Raw genomic sequence first — 27443 nt, 5'->3', positions numbered from 1 at the left:
ATAATGAAAATGAAAAGAGGAATATTAATGTAAAGAATAGTCGAATTTTTAACAGCATAAATTAATTTCTCATACGGGGCAAAACTTCGTAGAGAACAACTGATTATACATAACAGAGCATGTGTAGACGCGTTTTGTGTCGTCATGGTAAAGGTAAACCCCTTAACGACGAAAAGCCATATCAGTTTTTTTTTCATCCAATCATTGATCTGCATTTTTAGTAGCGGAAGTGACGACGGTTCCCCAATGAAGTTATAAACAAGAAGCTGAAACTATTGTATCACCGTTTGTTGACTTTCCATTTATATACATACATACGCACACACATATGTTAACATACGCAGGCAAACAGCCACCTTGGTTCCTTGACTAAAGAAGACGTTAAAAGTTCGTACATTTTTCCCCCTTATTTCTGTTATTTAATCTCTATTTAGAATAGTAAATGTTAAAGTCGGCAGAGCGCCGAACTAATTATTTTGCGCTATTTGGTTACCTCGCTTTACGTTCTGAGTTCAAATTTCTCAGATTACTTTTTCTGTTCATCCTTCGTGGGTCACGAAGAAAATTATTTAAAAATAAAGTTCGGAGGAAAGAGATATAAACGGCTACTCTTCTCATCAATTGCTTATAGTTGCTAGTGTGTGTGAGGATATATGTTATGTTACATTGAGAAGTTAATTGTTGTTATAATCTATCACATAAATTTAGTTGCTTAGCCCAGATCAGGTCTGGTCGAACAAACTTATGAATCAAACGTATTCCTGTCATATCAATTTCTTAATTTAAGACGGTAGAGTGAGGTTTGACTGCTATTTCCAGCAGATCGAACGGCCACACAATAACTCCGATGTTGGCTCGCAATGATATTCACAGAGGGATTTGAACCTGCGATCCTCACACCACTAATAAAAACAACACTCCAATTAGGTACGATGTTCTACCGTCTGATCATGTATAAAAGTTGTATTGCAAAATAGGCAATCTTTCGATTGCCGCAAAATATTTTCCTCTCTGTCTCTCTCTGTTGTGATTATCACTATTAATTAATTATCTCGCATTTCTGTTTGCAGAATGTATTGTTATTATTCATCGTGTCAGTGGGGAATTTGGCCAGAAACATTAATTTCACTTTAGTCAATCTTCGTAAATTACTGGGTTGTTGCTGTTGAACCCCAGGTAAGCCTTGATTGAGCAGACCTATTTATTTGTTTTATATTACATTTAGTGAACAATAGCATCGTTAGTTACAAATTTCCTGTAAGTCTATTAGTGGTCCATTCCATTTTTGATGGGGAGAATGACAAATGTCTGTAACTCAGAGTAGAACAAATATCATAAAGGATTTCATTTGAAGAACACCGGTTTTTTGTTTTCTCGCCTTGTTTACTTGTCCCCTTTTATGTATCTCTGTTACATACTCAAGTGTATTGGTGTGCTTTTAATATAAATTTGTGTACGTACAGGTGTGTATCTGTAGGTGTGAGTAACAATGCGTTTATGTGGAATATATTGATATAAATATGTGTATGTATTTGAATGCAAATGTGTGCGCACATACGTGCAAGCTTGGATTTGAAGGTGAGCGGAGATGGACACTCATGTACATGAAAGGTTTCAGATATATGTAGGTAATATATATGAATATGTACGAACACATTTAATTGTGTGTGCAAGTAGTTGTGTCTGTAAACATCAAGAATGTATGTGCAAGTAGTTGTGTCTGTAAACATCATCAAGAATGTATGTATACAGTTTTATATATATGTGTATGCATCAGTAATATTTATGTAAATGCTGAAAAGTCACAAGATGGTAAACTGGCAGAACAAATATATTTCATTCGTCTTTACATTCTGAGTTCAAATTCTGCCGTGGTCGACTTTGCTTTCATCCTTTTAGGTTGCGATGAAATTGGTACCAGTTGGGCACTGCGAATGATGTAATCGACTTACCCACCTCCGCCTTCAAAATTTTATCCTTTGCGCCTATAGAATAAAGGATTGTAACAAGATTTCTAAGTAATTGCGAATTGAAATCTCATTTCAATATATAGACGGCGAGCTGGCAGAAACGTTAGCACGCCGGGCGAAATGCTTAACGGTATTTCTTCTGTCGTTACGTTCTAAGTTCAAATTCCGCCCAGGTCGACGTTAACTTTCATCCTTTCGGGATCGATTAAATTAAGTACCAGTTACGCATTGGGGTCGATGTAATCGACTTGATCCCCTTGTTTGTCCTCTCTACGTTTAGCCCCCTGTGGGCAATAAAGAAACATATATATATATATATATATATATATATATATGCATATATCCATACATATATGTACATATCCATACATATATGGGTACAGGACATCACAAAAAAACGTTAAACGCAATGAGAAACGAAAACAGAAAACGAACTTTTTTTCAAACAACAAAAAAAAAAACAGAAACGAGACATGCAACATAAAGAATATTTCCCTTCATCAGTTGTCCCTGTCCATCTACTCCACGTTTTGAAGGCGTATATATAGCGTCGTGCCGACCAAAGCCTTGTGACGGAAACTGAAAGAATGTTTACAGATAAACAAATACAAGCATATATGTATATATAGATGGAAACTGAAAGAAGCCCATTGTGTGTGTGTGTATGTATATATATATATGTTTGTGTGTGTGTGTGTATGTATATATATATATATGTTTGTGTGTGTGTGTATTTATGCGTGTATGTCTGAAGTCCCACAACTCCATCGCTTGACAACCAATGCTGATGTGTTTATGTCCCCATAACTTCAGCCAAAGAGACCAATAGAAAAAGTACCAGACTTACAAAGAATAAGTCCTTTGGTCTATTTCTTTGACTAAAACCCTAACTGAAACAAGTTAAAGGATAAAAGAATATATACATATATACAGAGAGAGAGAGTGGGGTATGCTCACGATGATGTATGTGTTTATACATACATGTATGTATATAACTGTCAACCACAGCATTTTACAAACTCATTAACTTCAGACTTCTTACATTGCTCTGATCATACCTTTCAACACCTGGCTTCATTTTCACCTTATTATCTCTTAATTTCTCTCTTCCACTACCTCCCACCACAATGCCACCTAAAGCATGACAGCTAAGAGAGAGGTTTGAATTTAACCTATACATGACAAGTTTATTTAAAAGTGACCTTTATCATTCAGCCTTTTATAGTTCCAACAGTGCTATCTTTTGGGCCATTGTTCCCTTGTAAATACTTCCACTGTTGGGTTGCAAGTTCAAGCTGATTTTTTGGCATCTAAGGACATTCTGCTGTTTTGTACAGCTCTACAACAGAATACTTTGTATATCTGCATATAATGAATATATACAAATACAAGCATATATGTTTATATGTGTGTTGGCAATACACATACTCTCACATTCATGGCATACTTGGTGGGTATAGGTATGGTACAAGGAATGAGGCAAGGTCAATGCTTATGTAGACCTGGATGTAAATGACCTAAGCAATACAAACTCCAAGAAACTGGCCAGTGACCTGCTCTTCTTCCTGCCAACTGAACACACAAACCAGAGAGACTTTATTCTTACCAGGAAATGAGGTAACCTGATGGTTGTAATTGCTAAGTCTTTCTCCTGTGATGAATGTACAATATTAGTGATTAGTGACTTCAGAAGTCACTAATCTAGATGGTCAAAAAACAAAAACAAAAATTTGAAGAAGGGAGTTATAGAAGCTGAAAGAGCCTTAGTTGATGTCCATGAAAGATGAGACAATGAGGGAACTGAAATTTATAGAGGTAAACTAGGAATTCCTGCAAAACAATCTACTGAGGATTACTGCCTAGATCTGAAACTGATCAAGGTCCCAGCAAGACAGAAGGTGAGATAGAAGTGGAGTAATGCTACAGATAGGAACATACAACTTAAGAGACAGGCTTGGAATGAGTGAAGCACAATGGACAGGCTTGGATGAGAAAGCATGCTAGAGACCCATTTCAAGTGGCTAAAGAGAAGCTAAATATCAAGTATGCTTAGCTAGGGGTGACACAAAAAACAGTATATTGGTACATATTCTGAACCATAAGGAGCAGAAGTATAAGATATTCATCATCATCATTTAACGTCCATCTTCCATGCATGCAAAACAGTGTCAGAAAAGGTTGAGATATCATTGGAGAGAATAACATTCAAAATGATATCAGTGCACTAGCCCTTAATAATACATAAAAGAGACATAGAAGTACTATTATGAGAGACTGTTAAACAGGGAGAATGCATGGGAAAGAGAGTTTACCTCAGTAGACTCAATAGCGGAGCACCCGTTGAAGCTGACAGCTGTATGGTAGATTAAACAATGAAGGTTATGAAAGCTAAGAAGGCAAATATTGTCGCTGAGAGACTAAAAATATCTGGTGAGGCAGTCATGCACTAGTCACATGCATAGTCAATTAGGTATTACAAGATGTCTGATATGGTATTATCATTGTCAACTGCTACCAGAGCAGTAGAGATGCACTAGGGAGAGGAACTATAAAAGCATCAAGTGCAGCTGATTAAGTATAGAATTAGCTTCACTAAGATGCTGTGTGGGTTTGTGCCAAGAACAAGAACTACTGATGCCCTCTTTCTGAAGAGACAAATGCAGAAGTACTCTGCTAAGAATAAGCCCTTCTATGTAATGTTTGTCAGCCTGCAGAAAGTCTTTGACAGAATTCCACACTCTATAGTCTGGCAGTTGTTAAGGAAACTAAGAGCAGCTGAGTGAATTTTGTTGAGTGTACAATTCATGTGCAGTTAGCTTGGTGAGTGATAGCACTGAGTACAGTGATGAGTTTAAAATGACATTGCTGGCCTAGTTCTTATAGATGCGTCAAAGATGTTTAGAAGAAATCTCAGATATGGAAGCAAAACCTAGACTCAAGATGCTTCACAGTAAACTTTGCAAAGGGTAAAGTTTTACTAAGTAGAAAAGAAGACAGGACCTTATCATTATCAAGGAAATGGTCATGCTTCATATGCAGAAAAGGCATGGGTAAAAATTCCATATCCATTGCATACCATGCATGTATAAAAGATACAGAATCAGTGAAAAGCTAAATGGAAAGGTAGATTTCATATACAGAGATGCAGTAAGCACTAAAGAGCAACTGTAAAACAGGTTCTCTCAAATGTCTGGGCAACCACAACAAATAGTTGATAGCTTTTGGTACCTATGTGACCTAATTAGTAGTGGCAATGGGTGTTCTGAAAGCATAGTAGCCAGAGTAAGAATGGGCTAGAAAAAGTTCAAGGAGTTGTTGATGTATGTGCATGTTTGTGAGGCATAGGCCTTGAATGCAATAATTAGAAAAAAATGAAGCAAGCATGATTCACTGGATGAATAGTGTTAGTGTACATGAACAACACAGCACAATCTAAGAGAGAAAGTGAACATAAGCAGAATCTGGTATAATGCACAAGAGGGAAAGTTGCTAATATAAGTATGTGGTAGATACTGGAGATTACAACTGCATAAAGCAGCACTGGGAGACCTACAAAGTCATGGAATGAGGTGGTGAAAACTGACCTTAGGATGCTGAGCCTTATGAAGGAGATGGCAAAGGACTGATGGTTGACAGTATCACAACCCTTTGCTAGAAAAAACATCCACTTGTGCAAGCACGATGAACTGAATGTCAACATGGTGGTAATGATGGAGTCTAAGAAGTATATATATATATTTATATATACTTACAGATATATATTCATACATACATATATCATCATCATCATCATCATCGTTTAACGTCCGCTTTCCATGCTAGCATGGGTTGGACGATTTGACTGAGGACTGGTGAAACCGGATAGCAACGCCAGGCTCCAATCTAATTTGGCAGAGTTTCTACAGCTGGATGCCCTTCCTAACGCCAACCACTCAGAGAGTGTAGTGGGTGCTTTTACGTGTCACCCGCACAAAAATGGCCACGCTCGAAATGGTGTCTTTTATGTGCCACCCGCACAAGCCAGTCCAGGGGCACTGGCAACGATCTCGCTCGAAAATCCTACGGGAGCCAGTCAGGCGGTACTGGCAATGGCCACGCTCAAAATGGTGCATCTCATGTGCCACCCGCACAAGAGCCAGTCCAGGGGCACTGGCAACGATCTCACTTGGCTTGCCAGGTCTTCTCTTGCACATATATATAAATATACATTCATACATATAAGCATATATATACATATATTCATATATATATATATATATATATATATATATATATATATATATATATATCCATATATCATATATTCATATATAATATATACATATATATATATATATATATATATACGCATATATACATACATATATAAATACATACATATACATATATTCATATATATATACATATATCATATATTCATATATAATATATACATATATATATATATACGCATATATAAATACATACATATACATATATATGCATATATATACATATATATACACATATATATATATATACATTATATATATATATATATATACATACATACATACATACATACATACATACATACATACATACATATATATATATACACACACGCATACATTTAGGTCTTTTACCAAGAACATCCTTATTAAGCCTCCATCTTCTAAACCCTCTCCCACCTCTTTGATACTCTCTCACCTCTATCCTTTATCACTCTGTCACTGATGTACTCTATCTCTATCTCTCACATTTCTCTCACCTTTCTCCTATTCACTGTACCATGTTACCTGTGTAACAAAGGTTAGCAATGGATTTCTCTTGTGCATTGTACCATACTACCCAACTAGCTAGGAATGACATTTGATATGCTTGATATGTCTAAACTGCTCATGCTTCTGACACCTTTTCTCCTGTTCACTATACCATGCTACCTCTGTAATGAGGAGTGACATTAGGCCTGTACATAATCTACCACCACTTTTATCACTCTATCATCAAAATATATAAGATATATTGTCTGATTTATTCATATCCAATGCACTCTACCATCACTCTGTGTTGCCAGCTACTATTCTCTCTTCCCTAAGCTACTTGTTACTGACACCTATCACTCTCACTCTAATTATCACTAATCTATTCCCTGCACCATACCACCCATGTAACAAGAAATAGAATTGGACTTGTGCACACTCTTATCACTCTTCTCTCAAAACACCTATTATGAGGAATTGCATTCAATCTGTTTATGTCTTACACATACTACCCTCACCCTTTCTACACTGCCAGACCATTCTGGTCACTTGGTATTTACATCTAACACTTTCTCTTACCTTCACCCATCCACCACTTAATCTCTCTCTCACACACAACTAAAAATTGTAGCTCCCACCACTGCCTCTCTTCTTTTACTCCCTCCAGCACCATCACTATTTCATTGTTCCATTCTCTACCTTTTACTCCAGTCTGTGTTTCTCTCAGGCATACTCTCACTCACTTCACCTACTCACCTTGGTCTTTCCATCATTGTTCTTTCTTCTGTCCACCTTTTGATCATAGAGCCTTAAACACATGGAAATTCCTTAGAATAGTGAAGGCAAGGACCCTCAGAGAGGGAATGCTCCTTGCACCAGTAAAAGTAATAGTTCCCTGAACTTTCCACCCTTTTCTTATTCTAGCTTCAGTACTTTTAAAGCTATTAACTTCTTGTATGAAACTTTCCAAACATTGGAAACAATCTATTTTGCTAGTGTCTAACTCATAACTTCTGCTAAAGCTTCGATCCTCTCATCCGCATAATGCTTACTCTGCTCCCCTCACTCAACTTTCATAAAATTTACTCGAGTATAGCACTTGTCTCACACCTAACCTTCATTAAGTATTACTTGAAAGAGTTAATGATGAGTTTGAGAGACACAAAGTCACAAATTTTGGTGGGACTGTCTTGTCAATTTCTTGCTTTGTTGCTGATCACAATTTGTAATGGATTTAATTGGCCCCAGTCCATGACTGATATTTATCTCATTGTTCCTTGAGAGATGAAAAGCAAAGTCAATCTCAGTGGGACTTAAAGTTAGACTATAAAAGGACATAATTAAATAAAGCAAGGAATCTAATCTGGCACTCCATTCCTCCACCCTAATAAATGTAGTAGCAATAGCAGTGCAGTGGCTGCTACTGCTGCTGCTGTTACTGTTTAAATGTGTCCTGATTGGGACATATATAAAATATATTTCATATTATTTTCCATTTATTTCTACTACAAGGATATAAATCCACCATTATTTTATACTTTGTATTGTCTCTCATTCACTAGACTTCTTGAAATAAAAGAAAGCCTCAGACAGTATTTTACTGTGTTGCATCATCATCATCACCACTTACTACCACCAACACCAACACCACCTTGTGGTGGTGGTGGTGGTGGTGGCGATGCTTAGACATGCCTTGATAAGGACATATATAAAATATCTTTCATACTGTTTTCCATTTGTCATTTTCACTACACTGAATTAATCCCCTGCACTTTGTAATGTCCCTCATTCATTACCCTTATAGAAATAATAAGAAATCTCTAGCATTATTAGACAACATTGCATCATCATCACCCCACCACTTGGTGAAGCTGATGACTTGACACAGGTTATGATAGAATTCCCCTTACTGTTCCCATGAAACCTTAACTTAATCTACTGATTTTCTTAAAAAGGATTTACAGTGTAATAGATATTATTAAACAATGTCACTGCTGAGTGCTCGAGACATCAGGAGAATAGCTGGATCATTTTAGACAGCTTCCCATATTAGTTTCTTTCACACTACTCTGCCATCTTGAAAGAAAATAGATTTATAACAATCTAGTTGTCTCCCAAATGAAATTAATACATTTCACCACTAACTTCAATTCCTTTTCTCTACATTCAGCTTGAAATCCATTTTTAAATAAATATAAGACTCTCTAATAAATTTCATTGAAGCTTAACTTCCTTAGAATCTTCAATGGAATCCACACAAAAGGTTCTTGAAATTATGTGATACTTATTTCAGCAAAAGCTAATATATAAACATTGCTTATTTACTCAATTTCTGAAATTTTGTAGCAAGTTCAGCAAAGCTACCATTGCATTTGTCTTTTACAATTTCTTTACTTTCTCGACCAATTACTATTGCCAGGCCTTTTATCATTCTTTAGATTTATTTCACTTAAATCAAGGCAACACATTCTAAATTTCTATCGTCATCACTAACTTTTAGCAAACAATGTCACACACGTTACTGGACATATGGGAAGAGCTGGCTGTTCTTAACATATAATGAAGCAATCTATCTTGATAGAATAGGTTCTTCAAAAATTCATTCAGTAATTGTCCTAGTACAATTACCGAAATGGCTACTTCACTGAAGTAATTCACTGCACTTGGAATTATCTAACTATAAAACAGACACTTAACAAAACAAACAAGGGAGGTTCCATGTGGTTGTTTGATCTGCAAGAAATAGCTTCCAAATCTTTTAAATAGCACCATACTGTCTTTGAAAAGAAGGCTATGTTAAATAATGTAATTATATGTATATACACACACACACACACACATACATATACATCCCTCATGCCGGTGGCACGTAAAAGCACCCACTATACTCTCAGAGTAGTTGGCATAAGGAAAGGCATCCAGCTGTAGAAACTCTGCCAGATCAGATTGGAGCCTGGTGTAGCCATCTGGTTCACCAGTCCTCAGTCAAACCGTCCAATCCATGCCAGCATGGAAAGCTGACGTTAAACGACGATGATGATGATGATCATCATCATCATCGTCGTTTAACGTCCGCCTTCCATGCTAGCATGGGTTGAACAATTTGACTGAGGACTGGTGAAACCAGATGGCTACACCAGGCTCCAATCTGATTTGGCAGAGTTTCTACAGCTGGACGCTCTTCCTAACGCCAACTACTCCAAGAGTGTAGTAGGTGCTTTTAAGTGCCACCGGCACGAAGGCCAGTCAGGCGGTACTGGCAACGGCCACACTCAAAATAGTGTATTTTATGTGCCACCTGCGCAGGAGCCAGTTCGGCAGCACTGGCAATGATCTCGCTTGAATGTCTTTACACGTGCCATCTGGCATTGGAATGCCAGGAAGGCGATGCTGGGCACAGGTGCCATTGACAGTTTCGCTTTCGCTTGCCCCAATAGGTCTTCGCAAGCCGAGTTTCGTTTCCAATGAAGGAGACGACGTTGGCATGGGTGCCAGTCGTTTATATATATATATATATATATATATATATATATATATATATATATATACTGTCCAACCCATGCTAGCATGGAAAGCGGACGTTAAACGATATATATATAAATTGAATAGAGTCAAGAATGAGTATGTTTAGACAGTTATTTAATAAACATTACACATGTTTCAATACATGGATCCACATATACACAGGATTTAAATTAAGCAACAGTTTACCTGTATAATAAAATCTAGTTGTATCTCCTCATGGGATATATAATCACTGTCCCCATTAGTAAATCTTTGACTTTGATGTTAACATATCCAACTATACATACATACACAGAGAACACTAATTCAGAATACCATGATAAATAGAACATTGGTATAGCATGCTAGAGCACAGAATATCACCTTAGTACTATATGTCAGAATAGCAATACAATTAGAATATTATTGTAATATGTTGTGTTCAGCTACCTAGACAATGATAGCAAGTCAATGAAGAAAATCGTCATTGTGTTTAGCTGCCTAGCATTATATCAAGTAAGACACTGTTTCATTTTGGAAAATAGAAAGTTAGATTACAGTTGATTAATTGATCTGTTAATAAAGTTTCATACTTCAAACTTTTGAACTATTGAATCCATTTTCTTATATTCTCCAAGAAGTCAGTAAACTAAATACCAGTAATGTATTTTAGTATATTTGACAAATTAATTTGAGTTAGAAGATACATGATTATCTATTTCTTACAAGAAACTAATAAAACAGGAGACTTGATGTCTATTTTGACCATTAGTATCTATTTTACTTTCCATCCAGACAGAAATAAACAAACAAATAGTTAGCACTGTTTATTCTTCTTTCTTCTCTCTCTCTCTCTCTCTCTCTCTCTCTCTCTCTCTCTTCACCACATCTCCTTCTCCCCCACTCACTACATTTGTTTCTCTATCTTAGATGAACATCTTTATATTTACCAGAACACCACTAAATCATGGCTTCTACAAATTGTGAAAAGCAGAGTAAGATACGTTCTGTGGTAAGTACTTAATAATTGATCAGTTTTTGAGGTAGTATGCACTATACACTATTTTCGTTTGAGTTCTATCACATGATAAGGTTGTTTTACAATATGATGGACTCTTTCATTATACCGAGTATATATCAACAGCATCAGGCTGGCTTGTAAACAGGCTTCTGAAACGTTATATTCTTTGCAACCTCACAAGACTAACATTTACAGCGCATAGATCTAGTTCAGTTCTCAGATGTATTTATTTCACTTATAAGCTAATGTCTTTAAGAAAGACATAGATGTCACACTGTCTTATTTACAATGCTTGTGTTAAGGATGTATATGATGTAGATAAAGGGCATAAGAAATCATGCTAGTATGGACAAGGTGGTGTGAGCAAGAGTAGGAGCAAGAGTAGGATTGCTAGGATTGAAAAGTTTAACATACAGGTGGGTGTTTACAGAAATAATTCACTGCACTTAATCCCATTTTTATTCTTTATTGTTTCCTTCTTTTTTTTGAGAGAGAGAGAAAGAGAGAGGATTGATCATTCTTCAAAATATTTATCTGTTGATGATGTGATTCTCAAGGTAGATCATAGTGAACAGTTGCAGAAAATGTTCCAATACTGAAAACATTCTGAAGTTCAAAAATCAACTACTGATGCAGGGAATAAAGCATTCCAGTATCATTCAAGAAGTGACTTTATTGGTATATGAGAAGAGAGTTGATTACAACTTTACAATGTGTATTCAGTCTACACAATGGGTAGACAGAGATGGTGTAGAATCTTGTTTGACAAGGTGACAATGAATCCAACCTCTGACATGATAGATACAACACTAAAGCTAGCAGTAGAAGTACCTATGAAGTGAAGTCCATTAACTTCCCTGACAGTTTCCTATATGTAGTTAATAGTTTGAAATGTAACTAATGCTTCTGCTGGTCTTGTTATATATAGTCCCAGGTCAGCCTAGATTGAACAGTTGCAGGTAGTTGGTTGAATAATGAGCCATGACCTACAAATCCATCTTCTCAGATGGGTTCTCATTTGGAACATTTTCGTCTCATTATCTGGTAGTCCATAGATATTGTTTGTGTACAGTTTGTTATGATGCATCATGTATTGTTTTGTTTTCTTTGTAAATGTTGTTTTATTACATAAGGACTGGGTCCTTTGATAGAACTGATAATCTATGATAAGTCTCATATATTGTTTGTCCACCAATATTTCATTATTTTTTTTAAATAAGTATGGTGTCTGTGATTGCTCTAACTATGATGGTGCATTATTTTGTTTTCTACATGTATTATGAATGTAGTAAGTAGAAAGGGTATGTAACTTGTAGTGTTTTATATGTGGTATGTTGTTGAATGTGAGAGATGATTGTATTTAGTGTTCTCTAGTGTTGCTAGTAATAATCTTGCCCTGTTTCCACCCTCTGGTATTGGATGAGTTGTTATAGATATTGGTGAGTGTAGTGATTTCTTCGGGTTCTTGGTGTTTCAGGTGCATGTTTGTGACTTTTGTCTGGTTCTGAGGTGTTTAAGTTTTTAGATTTCCCTACCGCTTGTTGGATGTCTAATGAAAGGAAGAGGTCAAAATCAATATCTATGTGGAAGTGCATATTTTTCAATTCATGTTCTATCTCTTTCGTCTGGTTTTAGCTTTAATTTTGAGAAATGTCTGGTGTTTGTTTAGCATTGCAGAGTGAGTATATTATTTGAGACTGTTAGTGTGGCAGAGTGTGGTGTGGTCACTGTTAGAGGTAGTGTTACTGCTAATTACTCTACATAAAGTTTGACTGCTAATTTTGTGGACTCAAATATTTAATATTTTCTGTTTTCCTCTGATTTCTTTATTTGCTATTTCCTTTTCTTTAGTTGGTTTAATGCTGAGTTTATTTTGGTTACATGTAGCTTTGGTATATTGTATTTGAGTTTGTCTCTGTTTTTTATGATGCTAGCTATTTCTGGAATGTAATTGGGATCATATATTTTTATGTTGCCTTCTGAGATATGTTTTTTAGATACATCTATAATTATTTTGCTGAAAGTATGTGCAGCTGTGTCTCTGTTTGTAATCGTAGTGTTATGGAATCCTGAAAACATTGATTCTGTTTCTTGGTGGAACTCATTCTATTGTTCTTTTTTGAAGTTTGTAAAGGTGTTTTTGCTTTTTTTTTAATTAATGTGCAAATTAGTAAAGATGATAATTGGTAGGTGGTCTGAAGACAGTTGCGCAATTGTTTACCAAGTGGTTGTGATAGCTTGGTGTGAAGAGCAGAAGATGGTATCTGAGGAAGAGTTGATTTAAGTCAACTAGATGATGTATGTGAGTGTGTTGGTGTGGAATGCTTAAGATGTAAAAGGAATCTGGTGGTGAGGATATTACATCATCTCTTGTTATCTGTTACTATTTGAAAACCAGGAGGTGTTGGTGCATAGAAGCCACTGCCAATGATGATGTTTATGAGATTGTTAAAGTACTGTAGTTGGTGGGAGTGACCATGTATATATCATCATTTAATGTCCATTTTCCATACTGGCATACACACACACATACACACATATTCACACAGATACATACACATGTAAACATGTACATATAAATATATACATATGCTCAATTTCAATATCTGTTTTGGTATACCTGCATCAGCAGGTGGGTATTCTCTTGCATAGTATGTCACCAATCAAATATTCATCTTCTCTGTGAGATACAACTTCATATGTATCTTCACTACTTAATTCCTAGTCCTCTTCAGTCTCCCTTCTTCCACAGGTTCCACTCACTTTGAGTGTACAGTACTTCTCTATACAACTGCCCTCTTCATATGTAATGTTTGCCCGTACCTATACAGTCTTCTGTCTTGCATGCTACATTTGATTCCTCTTATGTTCAGTTTTATTCTCAGCTTATTTTTACTCCTTCTTTATGCATGGATATTAGATATCCAACAGAGCATGATCACTTCATTACTTTCTAGTGTTTGCAAATTCTCTGTGATTAAGGCACATTTCTAACTAGTATGCAGCTTTAAGCTCTGTACACAAGAATCATACAATTTTCCATTCACTCTAAGTGAAAATCACTCAAATACGAATATGAGTGATTATCATCATCGTCATTTAACATCCCTTTTCCATGCTGGTCTGGGCTGGATGGTTCAATAGGAGACCGATGAGCCAGAGGACTGTGTATAGCTTCAATGTCTGCTTTGGCATGGTTTCTACAGCTGGATGCCCATCCTAATATCAACTATTTTACATATTGTGTTGTATGTTTTTATCAAAAGATGATACTGGTTTCAATTGTTAAGGCTGTATAATCATGCAAAAAGAAATACAAAATAAATTCATGTTTTTCTTACAAGTGTCTTCTACTATAGCCCTAGGTCAACCAATGCCTTGCTAGTGAATTTGGTAAACAAAAACTATGTGTAACACCATCACATGTGTGTCTTTACGTTGTGTTTGTCCCCTCACCACTTGAAAATTGATGTTGGTTTGTTTACATCCTCAGTCAAACAACTGAGAAAAACAAAATTGTTTCCAAATGTTTTTTTGGAAGGATTAGGCTGTTGCACTAAAACAAAAGTGAGGATCATGGTAAAAAAAAAAAGGGCAACACCTGTTTTTAGGCCCAAATGGAACGTGCCATTTATGGCATTAGACCACATCAGTAAAAAGCTGGAAAGACTAGAAAGTTTAGATATAATTGAAAATGTCAACCATTCAGACTGGGCAACACCAACAGTTTATATAAAGAAAAAAATGATAAAGTAAGAGCCTGTGCAGACTTTTAAACTAGATTAAATGATTGTTTAGTCAAACACAATTATCCATTACCAAGCCCAGAAGAAGTGTTCTCAAGATTGAATAGAGGAAAAATTTTCTCAAAGTTAGCCCTCTCAGAGGCCTATCTACAGATAGAGGAAGTATGCACCCACCTTTTAACAATCAACACACACCATGGATTGTATAAATTTAAGCTTACTTTTGGAGCCTAGTGCAGCTCCTAGCCTTACTAGCTCCAGTCAAACTATGCAACCCATGCCAACATGGAAAATGGATGTTAAATGATGATGATGATGATCATCATCATCATCGTTTAACGTCCGCTTTCCATGCTAGCATGGGTTGGACGATTTGACTGAGGACTGGTGAAACCGGATGGCAACACCAGGCTCCAGTCTGATTTGGCAGAGTTTCTACAGCTGGATGCCCTTCCTAACGCCAACCACTCAGAGAGTGTAGTGGGTGCTTTTACGTGTCACCCGCACGAAAACGGCCACGCTCGAAATGGTGTCTTTTATGTGCCACCCGCACAAGCCAGTCCAGGGGCGCTGGCAACGATCTCGCTCGAAAATCCTACAGGAGCCAGTCAGGCGGTACTGGCAACGGCCACGCTCAAAATGGTGCATCTCATGTGCCACCCGCACAAGAACCAGTCCAGGGGCACTGGCAACGATCTTACTTGGCTTGCCGGGTCTTCTCACGCACAGCACATTTCCAAAGGTCTCGGTCAGTAGTCATCGCCTCGGTGAGGCCCAATGTACGAAGGTCTTGCCTCACCACCTCAGCCCAGGTCTTCCTGGGCCTACCTCTTCCACGGGTTCCCTCAACTGTTAGGGTGTGGCACTTTTTCACGCAGCTATCCTCCTCCATTCTCACCACATGTCCATACCAGCGCAATCGTCTCTCTTGCACGCCACAACTGATGCTTCTAATGTTCAGCTTTTCTCTCAAGATACTTATATATATATATAGGCGCAGGAGTGGTTGTGTGGTAAGTAGCTTGTTTACGAACCACATGGTCTCAGGTTCATTCCCACTGCGTGGCACCTTGGGCAAGTGTCTTCAACTATAGCCTCGGGCCGACCAAAGCTTTGTGAGTGGATTTGGTAGACAGAAACTGAAAGAAGCCTGTCGTATACATGTTTTTATATATATATATATATATATATATATATATATATATATATATATATATATATATATATATATATATATATTTGTGTGTGTGTGTGTGTGTGTATATGTGTATGTTTGTGTGTCTGTGTTTCTCCCCCCCCCCCCCCAACGTCGCTTGACAACTCATGGTGGTGTGTTTACGTCCCCATAACTTAGCGGTTCAGCAAAAGAGACCGATAGAATAAGTCCTGGGGTCGGTTTGCTCGACTAAAGGTGGTGCTCCAGCATGGCCACAGTCAAATGACAGAAACAAATAAAAAGAGAGTAAAGAGTATATATATATATATATATATATATATATATTATAAATATATATGCACACACACCACACACATGTATATATATAAATATACTGCTTTATTTTACTGAACCCTCATTTGTCATTCACGATGAGAGAATCCAAAGTGTGTGTGTGATGTTTATAGAGTCAGGTATGGCTATGTATTAGAAAAGTTTGCTTCCCAGCCACATGGATAAGTGCCTTCTGTTATAGTCCTGGACCACCCAATGCCTTGTGAGTAGATTTGGTGGATGGGAACTAAATAAAAAAAAGCCCATCATATTTCTATGTATGTGTATGTCCTCTCATCTTGACACTACGCAATAGTTATAAACAAGCCTAACTATCATACAAATGGTGTCATTCATTTCTTGTCTCCCATGAAATATGTCTGGCCATGGGGAAATATTATATTGCTTAGAAACAGACAAAGGTTTGCAACAGAAAGAACATCCAGTTCCGTGAATTCCCTCTGACCTATGCAAGCATAAAAAAAGTGGACTTTAAAATGGTGATGATGAATGTATATCATACTAATGTACTTCCTGTTATTAGTTTTGTTATTTTGAAAGCAGCGATTTCTTGTGTAGTAGTATTTACTATTATTAGTATTATTCGCTATTAGTTTATGAACACCAGTTTTGATATTTCTATTGTGAATGCAAGTTTTATGTGTAAAACCAGCCTTTTTACAAAAAGGTCATCTTGTCCACTTTTGGTTTGATTTGGAAGAGTTGGTTTTCAGTGTTTCAGTAAAGTACGAATGTTATCAGAATAATTTCTTCATGGCGCAGGAGTGGCTGTGTGGTAAGTAGCTTGCTTACCAGCCACATGGTTCTAGGTTCATTCCCACTACATGGCACCTTGAGCAAGTGTCTTCTACTATAGCCTTGGGCTGACTAAAGCTTTGTGAGTGGATTTGGTAGACGGAAACTGAAAGAAGTCTGCTGTATATATATGTATGTGTGTGTATATGTTTGTGTGTCTGTGTTCGTCCCCCCCAACATCACTTGACAACCGATGCTGGTGTGTTTACGTCCCTGTAACTTAGCGGTTCGGCAAAAGAGACTGATAGAATATAAGTACTAGGCTTACAAAGAATAAGTCCTGGGGTCGATTTGCTCGACTAAAGGCGGTGCTCCAGCATGGCCACAGTCAAATGACTGAAACAAGTAAAAGAGTGAAGTGTATGAATGTTGTGATTAATGATGAATACTTTTATGAATAAAGGTGTTTTCAACGTTGTTGGGACTGTATTGCAAAAGGATTTTAGATTTTTGGATGGTATTTACAAAAATTATTTTTATTTGTGTAATTTTATATATATTCTATACAAAACATGATATTGTGGGGTGAGATAACAATACATCCTGTTTTTATCATTGCTGTTGCTGTCAGTGTTACTTTGCCTGTGATTTCATGTATTATTCAGGATTAATTATAAATGTTTTTGTGGTGTTTGTATTAGTATTTGGAAGACTTTGTAAAACACTTACTTTTCTACTCATTTTGGACATCACTTTGTGCAGAATTGTAGCTTCTTTCATTCTCCAGTAGCATTTCATTTGCACATGCTATGAGAGATATTTCAACGTGTCAAATTTATCAGTAAGACCATTCTAGCTTGTTTTCTGGCTCATTATATTCGGTATTAGTTATCTTAGTGCTGTAGGTGCTGTAGTGAAAATACAATAGCTGATAGCAGACATTTACTAAACTGATGTCTCACTTGATAACAAAAGATTTCTCTTTCCCTGCTTAAGGGCATACTGTTTGAAATGTGTGTAAGACATTTATGATGCAACATGTTAGGGAAACATGGAAGTTGAATCGGTATATGGTGAAGCAAATATTTGCTGATCCCTTAATTATATTTATATATATATATATAAATATATATATATATATATATATATATATATATATATATATATATATATATATCATCATCATCATCATCATCATCGTTTAACGTCCGCTTTCCATGCTAGCATGGGTTCGACGATTTGACTGAGGACTGGTGTAACCCGATGGCAACACCAGGCTCCAATCTATATATATGTATATATCTATGTGTTTGTCCCCCACCACTGCTTGACAACTGATGTTGGTCTGTTTACGTCCCTGTACCTGAGTGGTTTGGCAAAAAGAGACTAATAGAATAAGTACCAGGTTTTTAAAAAAATAAGTTCTGGGGTCGATTTGTTTGACTAAAACCCTTCAAGGTGGTGCCCCAGCATGACCACAGTCAAATGACTGAAACAAGTAAAAGATAGAAGATAAATCGCTCTTAAACTACAGCCAACTGTGGTTTAGGAAGATTTGGCTACTACTTTTAGCTAGTCAAACAACCATGTAGGAATACTTTCCATGGGTGGTGGTGCAGGCATAGCTGTGTAATTAAAACTATTTACTAACCATGTGGTTTTATGTTCAGTCTTACTGCATGACACTTTGGTCAAGTTTCTTATATTTGTGTATGTGTTAGTGTGAATTGTACTTGCCTCATCTACATGTGTTCATTCACTGATGGTGACATTTGTTTCCAGTTCTCCTCATGAACATGTCTGGTTGTTTGTTATTAACAGACTGGGAGACTATTACCTCACTTTGAAACAATTAGGAGTTGGCAATAGAAAGGGCATCTGACCATAGAAAACTCTGCCCCAACATACTTTCATCTAATCCTTTCAAGCATGGAAAAGTAGATGTTAAAGCAATGATGATGATGATGATGATTTGTTTCAGCAATGCCAACATGTCAAATCTGATTTAAATGAATCTTGTTTTTATTGTTGTTGTTATTGTTATGATGATAGTGTTAGAGGAAACCTGAGACTTTGTGTAAGAAATTCACATTCAGCAAAAAGATTTTCTTTTGTTCCATCAAACAAAAAAGTATTTCTTTATATGTTAGGAACTGGCCCATAGCTATTTCACTTCAATGATGAAGACACCTACTCTCTTGATCTTCAGCTTGCCAAGGGCTGCAACTTTTGAATAGAGAGCATCGTGTTTGTTAATGTGTGTATGTGTGAGGTGAAACGAGCTATGCTGTTTATTTTAAGGAATGATTGACTGCTAGCTGTGATATCTATATATATCAGGAAATTGACTGAATATGTATTGTTTAGTGACATGAATGGCATATATGTAATAGTTTGTTGTTAACCTCTTCTTATACTAAAGAAAACTTTTTGCTAAAATGTTGTCAGAAAGTTGCAGTCTGGAAAGTTTTCAGTATACTGTTTGCATACCCTCTGTATCAGAGTATGTTTGCCTTCTGTTATAATATTTGCTTAAGAAGAATTTTTTTTTTAAATCTAAACCCAAAACTACTTATGTCAAATTATACATATCAACAATTAGATATAATATTTCATGTTTATTTTTAAATATCAAATGATAGCACTCGTAATAGTTATGTGATATCTGTTGTTGAAATAAATATAAGAGATAATTGCAGCATGGAAGACACATCTTACCCATTTAAAAACACACAAAGACTGTTAACCTCACTTAAACATTTATCATTTGGTGTTGCAGATGGTGCAATGAAAATTTTGACACCAAATAATAATCATTTAAGTGACGTTAACAGTCTTTGTGTGTTCTTAAATGGTTAATGTGTGTCTTCCCTGCTGCAGTCGTTTTAGTTTGTAAACTTCTCAAATCAAATCACTTACCTGGCAAGTACACTTTCAAATATAAATTCAGCCAATGACCAATTATAATTATTAATTAATTCCTATATTGTATGGAAATAGGGATTGTTCAGTCATGCACAAATAAAAACTAGATTACAAGGAAATTGGTGAACATTTGCATTGGCAAAAAAAGTAGCAAAATTCATTGAGTCCTGTCAGAATTCATCTCCCTCAGAACATGAATTTTGTCTTATTTCATAAATTTAATTAGTACTTTTGTATTTTGGTCCTTATAGTCTGAATTCTTTCAAAATGGCCATTGACTTTGATTCTGCATTGTTCTTAGGGGAATCATAAATGGCAAGTTCCTAAATTTTGAACCTAACTTAAAATTTATTAATAAAGTAAAGATGCACAAAGTGGTGTGATGTACAGTATAATTTGAAGACACTACTTATAAAGAATATATTAAACACGTTACCTTGTATTTAACCTTTTTAATACCAATCTGCCTGAGTGAGACCTTATCTGATTCTGTAACACAGAACTTCTCATTTTAAGGTGTGCATATCTAACTTAAAATTTATCATAATTTTAAAACAAAACTTTTTATCAAGTTATGTTGCACATACAAATTTAATAATGAATAAAACATTATTTGTTTAACTAAACTCTCCTGTATTCTTGATAATTTTCAAAATTAGTTGAAAGATATATATAGTGTATTTCAGTTGAAACATGGTTAGAAAGAGTTAGACAAGTTGGCAACAATTCATCGTTAAACTGCTTTTGATGTTAAACTAAGGTCAAAGAAAATATATATGAGAATGTTGTTCAGTCCTATGCAAGAAATAATGAAAAAGTTTAAAGGCTGTTTAAAATCATTATCATCATCGTTTAACATCTACTTTCCATGCTGGCATGGGTTGGATGGTTTGATTGAGTACTGGCAAGCCAGGTGGCTCTACCAGGCTCCAATCTGATCTGGCAAGGTCTCTACAGCTGGATGCCTTTCCTAACGCCAACCACTCCGGGAGTGTAGTGGGTGCTTTTTATGTGCCACCGGCACAGAGGCCAGTGAGGCAACACTGGTATCAACCACACTCGAATAGTGCTTTTTACATGCCACCGGCACGGGAGCCAGTCAGGCAGCACTGGCATCAACCATGGTCAGATGGTACGTTTTACATACCACCGACACAGGAGCCAGTCAGGCAGTACTGGCATTGACCACACTCAAATGGTGCTTTTTACATGCCACTGGCATGGTTGCCGGTCAGGCAACATTGGCATCGGCCATGACGTCACTTTACTCAACAGGTCTTCTCAAGCACAGCATGTTGCCCAATGACTGAAGGGTACTTAGGCCAGTTATGCATTGGCCATGGCTACGATCTCATTTGGCCTGCCGAGTCTTCTCGAGCACAGCATATCTCTGAAGGTCTTGGTCGCTTGTCATAGTCTCTGTGAGGCTCAACGTTTGAAGGTCATGCTTCACTACCTCATCCCATATTTTCCTGGGTCTACCTTTCCACAGGTTCCCTCCACTGTTAGGGTGTGACACTTCTCCACACAGCTGTCCTCATCCATATGCAGCACATGTCCATACCAGCACAGTCATCTCTCTTGCACACCACATCTGATGCTTCTTATGTCCAACTTTTCTCTCAGGGCACTTACACTCTGTCATGTATGCACACTGACATTACACATCCAGTGAAGCATACTAGCTTCATTTCTTTCAAGCCTATGTACTCAGCAGTCACAGCCCATATTTCACTGCTGTGTAGCATGGCTGTTCACATACATACATCATACAGTCTACCTTTCTCTCTAAGCAAGAGGCCCTTTGTTACCAGCAGAGGTAAGAGCTCTCTGAACTTTGCCCAGACTATTTTTATCCTAACAGCCATGCTCTCAGAGCATCCACCCCTGCTACTGACTTGGTCACCTAGGTAATGGAAGCTATCAACTACTTCTAGTTTTTCCCCCCTGGCATGTGATGGAAGCTCTTTTCTGCACATCTTCGGTATTTACTGCCCCTGTGCATCTGCCACGCACAATACTATCTTCCTAGTTAAGTTTTGTAAATTGGTGGTGAAGAAGTAATTTCTGCATTATACTGCTGTTGCTGGTAAAGCTCTATTCTTTCATTTTACTTCTATTTTTATTCATGTGCATTGTAATCCTTTCCTTTGTTTGTATCCAATTATCTAATTTTCATTTGTTAGGGAAGCATTTAAGTCCTAAATTAACACAGACAGAAAGATTGGAATATTGGGCCAAGTCAGATGAATTCATAATTCATTGAAAATGGTTGAGGTTAATTATTGATGAAAGAGACTGTCTCATTGTCTGGACACAAGTGACCAGCTATCTTTCCTTAATTGCTTGCCAGTTCTACAGAATTCTTAGTTTTATGAGAATAACTTCACTTCTCATTTAGAGTCAATCCCAATTCTCACCAGACAACAATTGTACATTATTTACATTCAACAGATATTTGTCCTCATCTTGTTTGTTGTTAACACAACGTTTTGGCTGATATACTCTCCTGCCTTCTTCAGGTGTCTTGAGGAAATTTCGAACCTGGGTTCTCATTCCTAAGGTATTTTTATTATTATTATTGTTCAGGCCACTGCTTGGAATTGAACTCGGAATCTTGGGATTAGTAGCTTGCGCTCTTAGCCACTAGATTTTCTCCCTGGAATGTGACAGGAGTTGTTCTCTGCACATTTCCAGTTCATTGGAGACAACCGAAGGCTGTCAAAGGATAGGGGACCAGTATTCGGTGGGGGTGAGAGAATAAGGACTTCCGGTATTGTGGTGGGGAGAGGATAGGATTTCCGGTACTGGTGGTGGGATTGGGAGAGCGAGTGAACCACGAAACAGCAATACCAGTGTTAGGAATGGCATATTAATAGTAGATAGAATTTAAAACTCTTAGAATTTTCGGTCAGCCAGTCTGTGACAAAATTAGAGAAATGAATAATTGACGATGTGACAAAGGTAAATCGATGCATGAATAGGTGACGATAAGGGTATTTGTGTGAACTTAAGTTTGTTTTTAAGACGGAAGACGAAAACCATGTTTACAGAACTAAGAGGGGATTATGATCTGTGCTGAAATAGAGGTGATAGATGTACTGAGTTGAAAAAAAGCACAGCAACACTGGTGTTAGGAATGGCATATTAATAGTAGATAGAATATAAAACTTAGAATTTTCAGTCAGCCAATTCGTGACAAAATTAAGAAATGAATAATTGATGTTGTGACAAAGGTAAATAGATGCATGCATCATCATCATCATCATCGTTTAACGTCCGCTTTCCATGCTAGCATGGGTTGGACGATTTGACTGAGGACTGGTGAAACCGGATGGCAACACCAGGCTCCAGTCTGATTTGGCAGAGTTTCTACAGCTGGATGCCCTTCCTAACGCCAACCACTCAGAGAGTGTAGTGGGTGCTTTTACGTGTCACCCGCACGAAAACGGCCACGCTCGAAATGGTGTCTTTTATGTGCCACCCGCACAAGCCAGTCCAGGGGCACTGGCAACGATCTCGCTCGAAAATCCTACAGGAGCCAGTCAGGCGGTACTGGCAACGGCCACGCTCAAAATGGTGCATCTCATGTGCCACCCGCACAAGAACCAGTCCAGGGGCACTGGCAACGATCTTACTTGGCTTGCCGGGTCTTCTCACGCACAGCCCATTTCCAAAGGTCTCGGTCCGTAGTCATCGCCTCGGTGAGGCCCAATGTACGAAGGTCTTGCCTCACCACCTCAGCCCAGGTCTTCCTGGGCCTACCTCTTCCACGGGTTCCCTCAACTGTTAGGGTGTGGCACTTTTTCACGCAGCTATCCTCCTCCATTCTCACCACATGTCCATACCAGCGCAATCGTCTCTTGCACGCCATGTATATATACATGTGTGCATGTATATGTATATATATATATGTGTACATATACATGTGTGCATGTATATATATACACTCTCTGAGTGGTTGGCGTTAGGAAGGGCATCCAGCTGTAGAAACTCTGCCAAATTAGACTGGAGCCTGGTGTTGCCATCCGGTTTCACCAGTCCTCAGTCAAATCGTCCAACCCATGCTAGCATGGAAAGCGGACGTTAAACGATGATGATGATGATGATGATATATATATATATATATATATATATATATTACAGTGTGTGATACGATTTTTGTTCTTGGGTTACAACTGTTACTTCCTATTTGTATATACATATGTATATATATATATATATATATATATATATATATATATATATATATATATTTGTATATACATATATACTTATATATATTTATATGCATATATATTGTTGTTGTTGTTTTTGTTATTTCTACATGGAAGTGAAACTTACAGATTTTCTGTTTGTTCGAAGCATTGGTTTCCATAGACCAGACATCCTTTAGTGATTTTCAGATATCCACCATCTGTATCAGTGCTTCCTGAGGGATTATCTTATCCCTACTAACCTACAACATATATATTACAGTGTGTGACACAATTTTTGTCCTTGTGTTACAACTGTTATTTCTTATTTGTTTGTCCTAGAAAGTATGAAAATGGCTAATATTTTCCTCAAACTTTGCTTTTGTTACATTTATTCAAACCCCAAGGAATCCCTCTCAGCACATGGCTATGATGTTCCCCTACTACTCCTGCTCATGATCAGAGATGCACATATTGTCAGCCACTAAGAGACATGCTCAAATGATTAAGGCCAAACAACTAACAAGCAAATCTGAAGTATTGAGCAGAATATTTGCTATAATATTTCTGCTTCAGCAACTCAGCACTGAATATGTCTAAAATGGGAAAATAGTCAGTTTCATAACGTTGATGTCCAGGTTACAATAGCAAAGTTTGAAGGGAATAGTAGGCATTGCCTTTGATTTCTAGATAGAAGCAAATAGGAAATAACACTTACTGACCAAAGACAAAAAAAAAATTTTAGGTGGCGAGCTGGCAAAAACGTTAGCACGCCGGGCGAAATGCTTAGCGGTATTTCATCTACCATTACATCGTGAGTTCAAATTCCTCCGAGGTCAACTTTGCTTTTATCCTTTCAGGGTCGATTAAGTAAGTACCAGTTACGCACTGGGGTCAATGTAATCAACTTAATCCCTTTGTCTGTCATTGTTTGTCCCCTCTATGTTTAGCCCCCTGTGGGCAATAAAGAAGTATATATATATATAAATCTTATTTATATTTATATATATCTTATATATATATATTTTTAAAAATTAAATCAAAGATAAGGATGTTAGCTGTTGCTTATTTTGAAACATTTGTTTATTCCTTTCAATAATTATTGCTGCAAGATAGATCCTATTTGTTACATTTTCTGTTATTTCTTGCCTACCTCACTGAAAAAATACATCTTATCATCAGCTGTTGACCTTCCCTTTACTTTGTTACTTACTACATTCATCCCTATCTTAATCCATCTCTTACTTTCCCCCCAACACATGCTTACAACATTTACCCACCCACTCACACCACCCTCACCTTTCATGTTCCTAACTCTCATCTCTTCATTTCTTCTCTAGCTATTGGATTAAACTGCTGCACATATCCTTTCTATACTGCCAGTCATCACTTCCTCTCCTCTCAGCCACTTTTGTTGACATCCATCCCTCATTCTTGTCATCATCACCCCACTCATACTATCAGCCAGGGGTGTAGCTAATAGGGGAGTGAAAGGAGCATGCAGAGAGACCTTCTACAAGCTGAAATGAGAAGTGAATTGAAAAGGTTTAGCAAATGGTCATGGAAGACCATCATGTAACAATCCAGGAATTTGCTCACAAAGTGGGAATAAGCACAGGACTAGTGCATTCCATTTTAATGGACGATTTGTGCATGCAGAGACTTGGTGAAATTCATCTCCTAGGTGCTGGCAGAGCAGCAGAAGCAACTCTGCATGGAAATCACTCAGGACATGCTGAACTGTGCAAACCATAACCTAGATTTCATGTAGACCATCATCACTGATGATGAGACATGGGCTTATGGTCTCTGCTTGATGCATTTGGTCATTTTCTGTGAAAATGACAATTCAAAGAGCGTGCACTACACATCTGTACTCTAGGTGTAACAGCTAGCAACTAATGTGGCTGCAGAAATTTTCATGCATGCACACAAAAAGTGGCAGCACTTCCCACCCAGAGGATTTTGCCCCCATGGCATTAGTTTTTGGCAAGAAAAATAGATAGAATACTTTTTGAATGCACCTCTTATATATATGTAGATGTGTGTGCACACGCACATGCGTTTGTGTGTGTATAAGGCAAGCTGGTAGAATCATTAGCACACTGGGTGAAATGTTTAGCAGTATTTCGGCCATCTTTATGTTCTGAGTTCAAATTTCACTGGTCAGCTTTACCTTTTATCCTTTCAGAGTTAATAAAATAAGTCCCAGTTGAGCACTGAGATCGATGTAATCAACTTAAGTACTCCTGGGTAAGAGTATAACAAAAAAAAAAACTTCACCCCTCTGTCAAACCATTTTGAGCTGGTGTGGCAGAGTTGGCTCATCAGATCAGTATGATCTGAAGCTCAAATTCATGGCCTCAACATCAGACCATGTTTGGTAGAGAGAACATGCTAAGGTCTTCACCTTGCAATGGACTGAACATAGGCAACCTAATCCAATCCAATCCACGTATACATAATGGTAGGTAATCCAGTGTAGGGAAATCCAGGAATTAGCTGCTCCAAATCATAGTCGGAAGGACATAGATCTGTGTCAGCATGCAATAATAGACAAATTGGAAATAAAAAATAAAGCAAAACAGTAAAATTCAAAAGGATGCACACAGTGAATATTGACATTCAGTGTAAGATGGGAAAAAAAAAGAGGTTGGGGTGTAGTGTTTTGAGCATGGCTTTTTGTTAGAAAGTGGAAAGGTCCAGAAAGAAGGAAAAAATAGTCCAAGAAAAATGCATGTGTGGTTGTGCTTTTCTTGGACTATTTCTTCCTTCTCTCCAAGCTTTTCTTCTTTCTGACAAAAAGTCACATTTGAAATGTCACACACCTCCACTTTTTTCCATCTTAAACTGAGCATCAACCTAATACAGGAAACCTCTGGAAGAAGTCCAACATAATGGGCACTAAAATATATATAGCTAAACTGTATCAATGACTTTACAAATTTTCCACAAACAGAAAATTTACAATAAATTCATAATTATATTGTGACACTTGAAAATGATATAGGACTTGAAGAAGCCATTGTTATTTATTCCCTGTCATGTTTCTCTTCAAATGTTTTATTTATATATATTGTGTTGTGTATGTTCA

General features: G+C 37.2%; 1 protein-coding gene across 10 annotated transcripts in view; it reads left to right on the top strand.

Moving 5' to 3' along the window:
• The first annotated feature begins 219 nt into the window (after positions 1–219).
• Positions 220–27443, top strand: part of LOC106874333 (coiled-coil domain-containing protein 171) — a 186359-nt gene continuing 159135 nt past the window's right edge. Inside the window, exons 1-3 of one of the 10 annotated variants that reach the window (XM_014922026.3) lie at positions 220–387; positions 1071–1176; positions 11147–11228. In XM_014922026.3, the coding sequence (XP_014777512.1) occupies positions 11184–11228 (45 nt within the window). In that variant the 5' untranslated portion in view covers positions 220–387; positions 1071–1176; positions 11147–11183. Of the gene's footprint in view, positions 388–1070; positions 1177–1552; positions 1625–11146; positions 11229–27443 lie in introns of those variants that run through there. The other 9 variants (XM_014922028.3, XM_089347930.1, XM_014922027.3 and 6 more) reach the window with 9 other exon arrangements.

Source organism: Octopus bimaculoides, chromosome 2 (assembly GCF_046866305.1).
Source record: "Octopus bimaculoides isolate indiv1 chromosome 2, ASM4686630v1, whole genome shotgun sequence".
NCBI classification, from domain to species: domain Eukaryota; kingdom Metazoa; phylum Mollusca; class Cephalopoda; order Octopoda; family Octopodidae; genus Octopus; species Octopus bimaculoides.
This window is presented reverse-complemented; position numbering and strand designations above follow the sequence as displayed.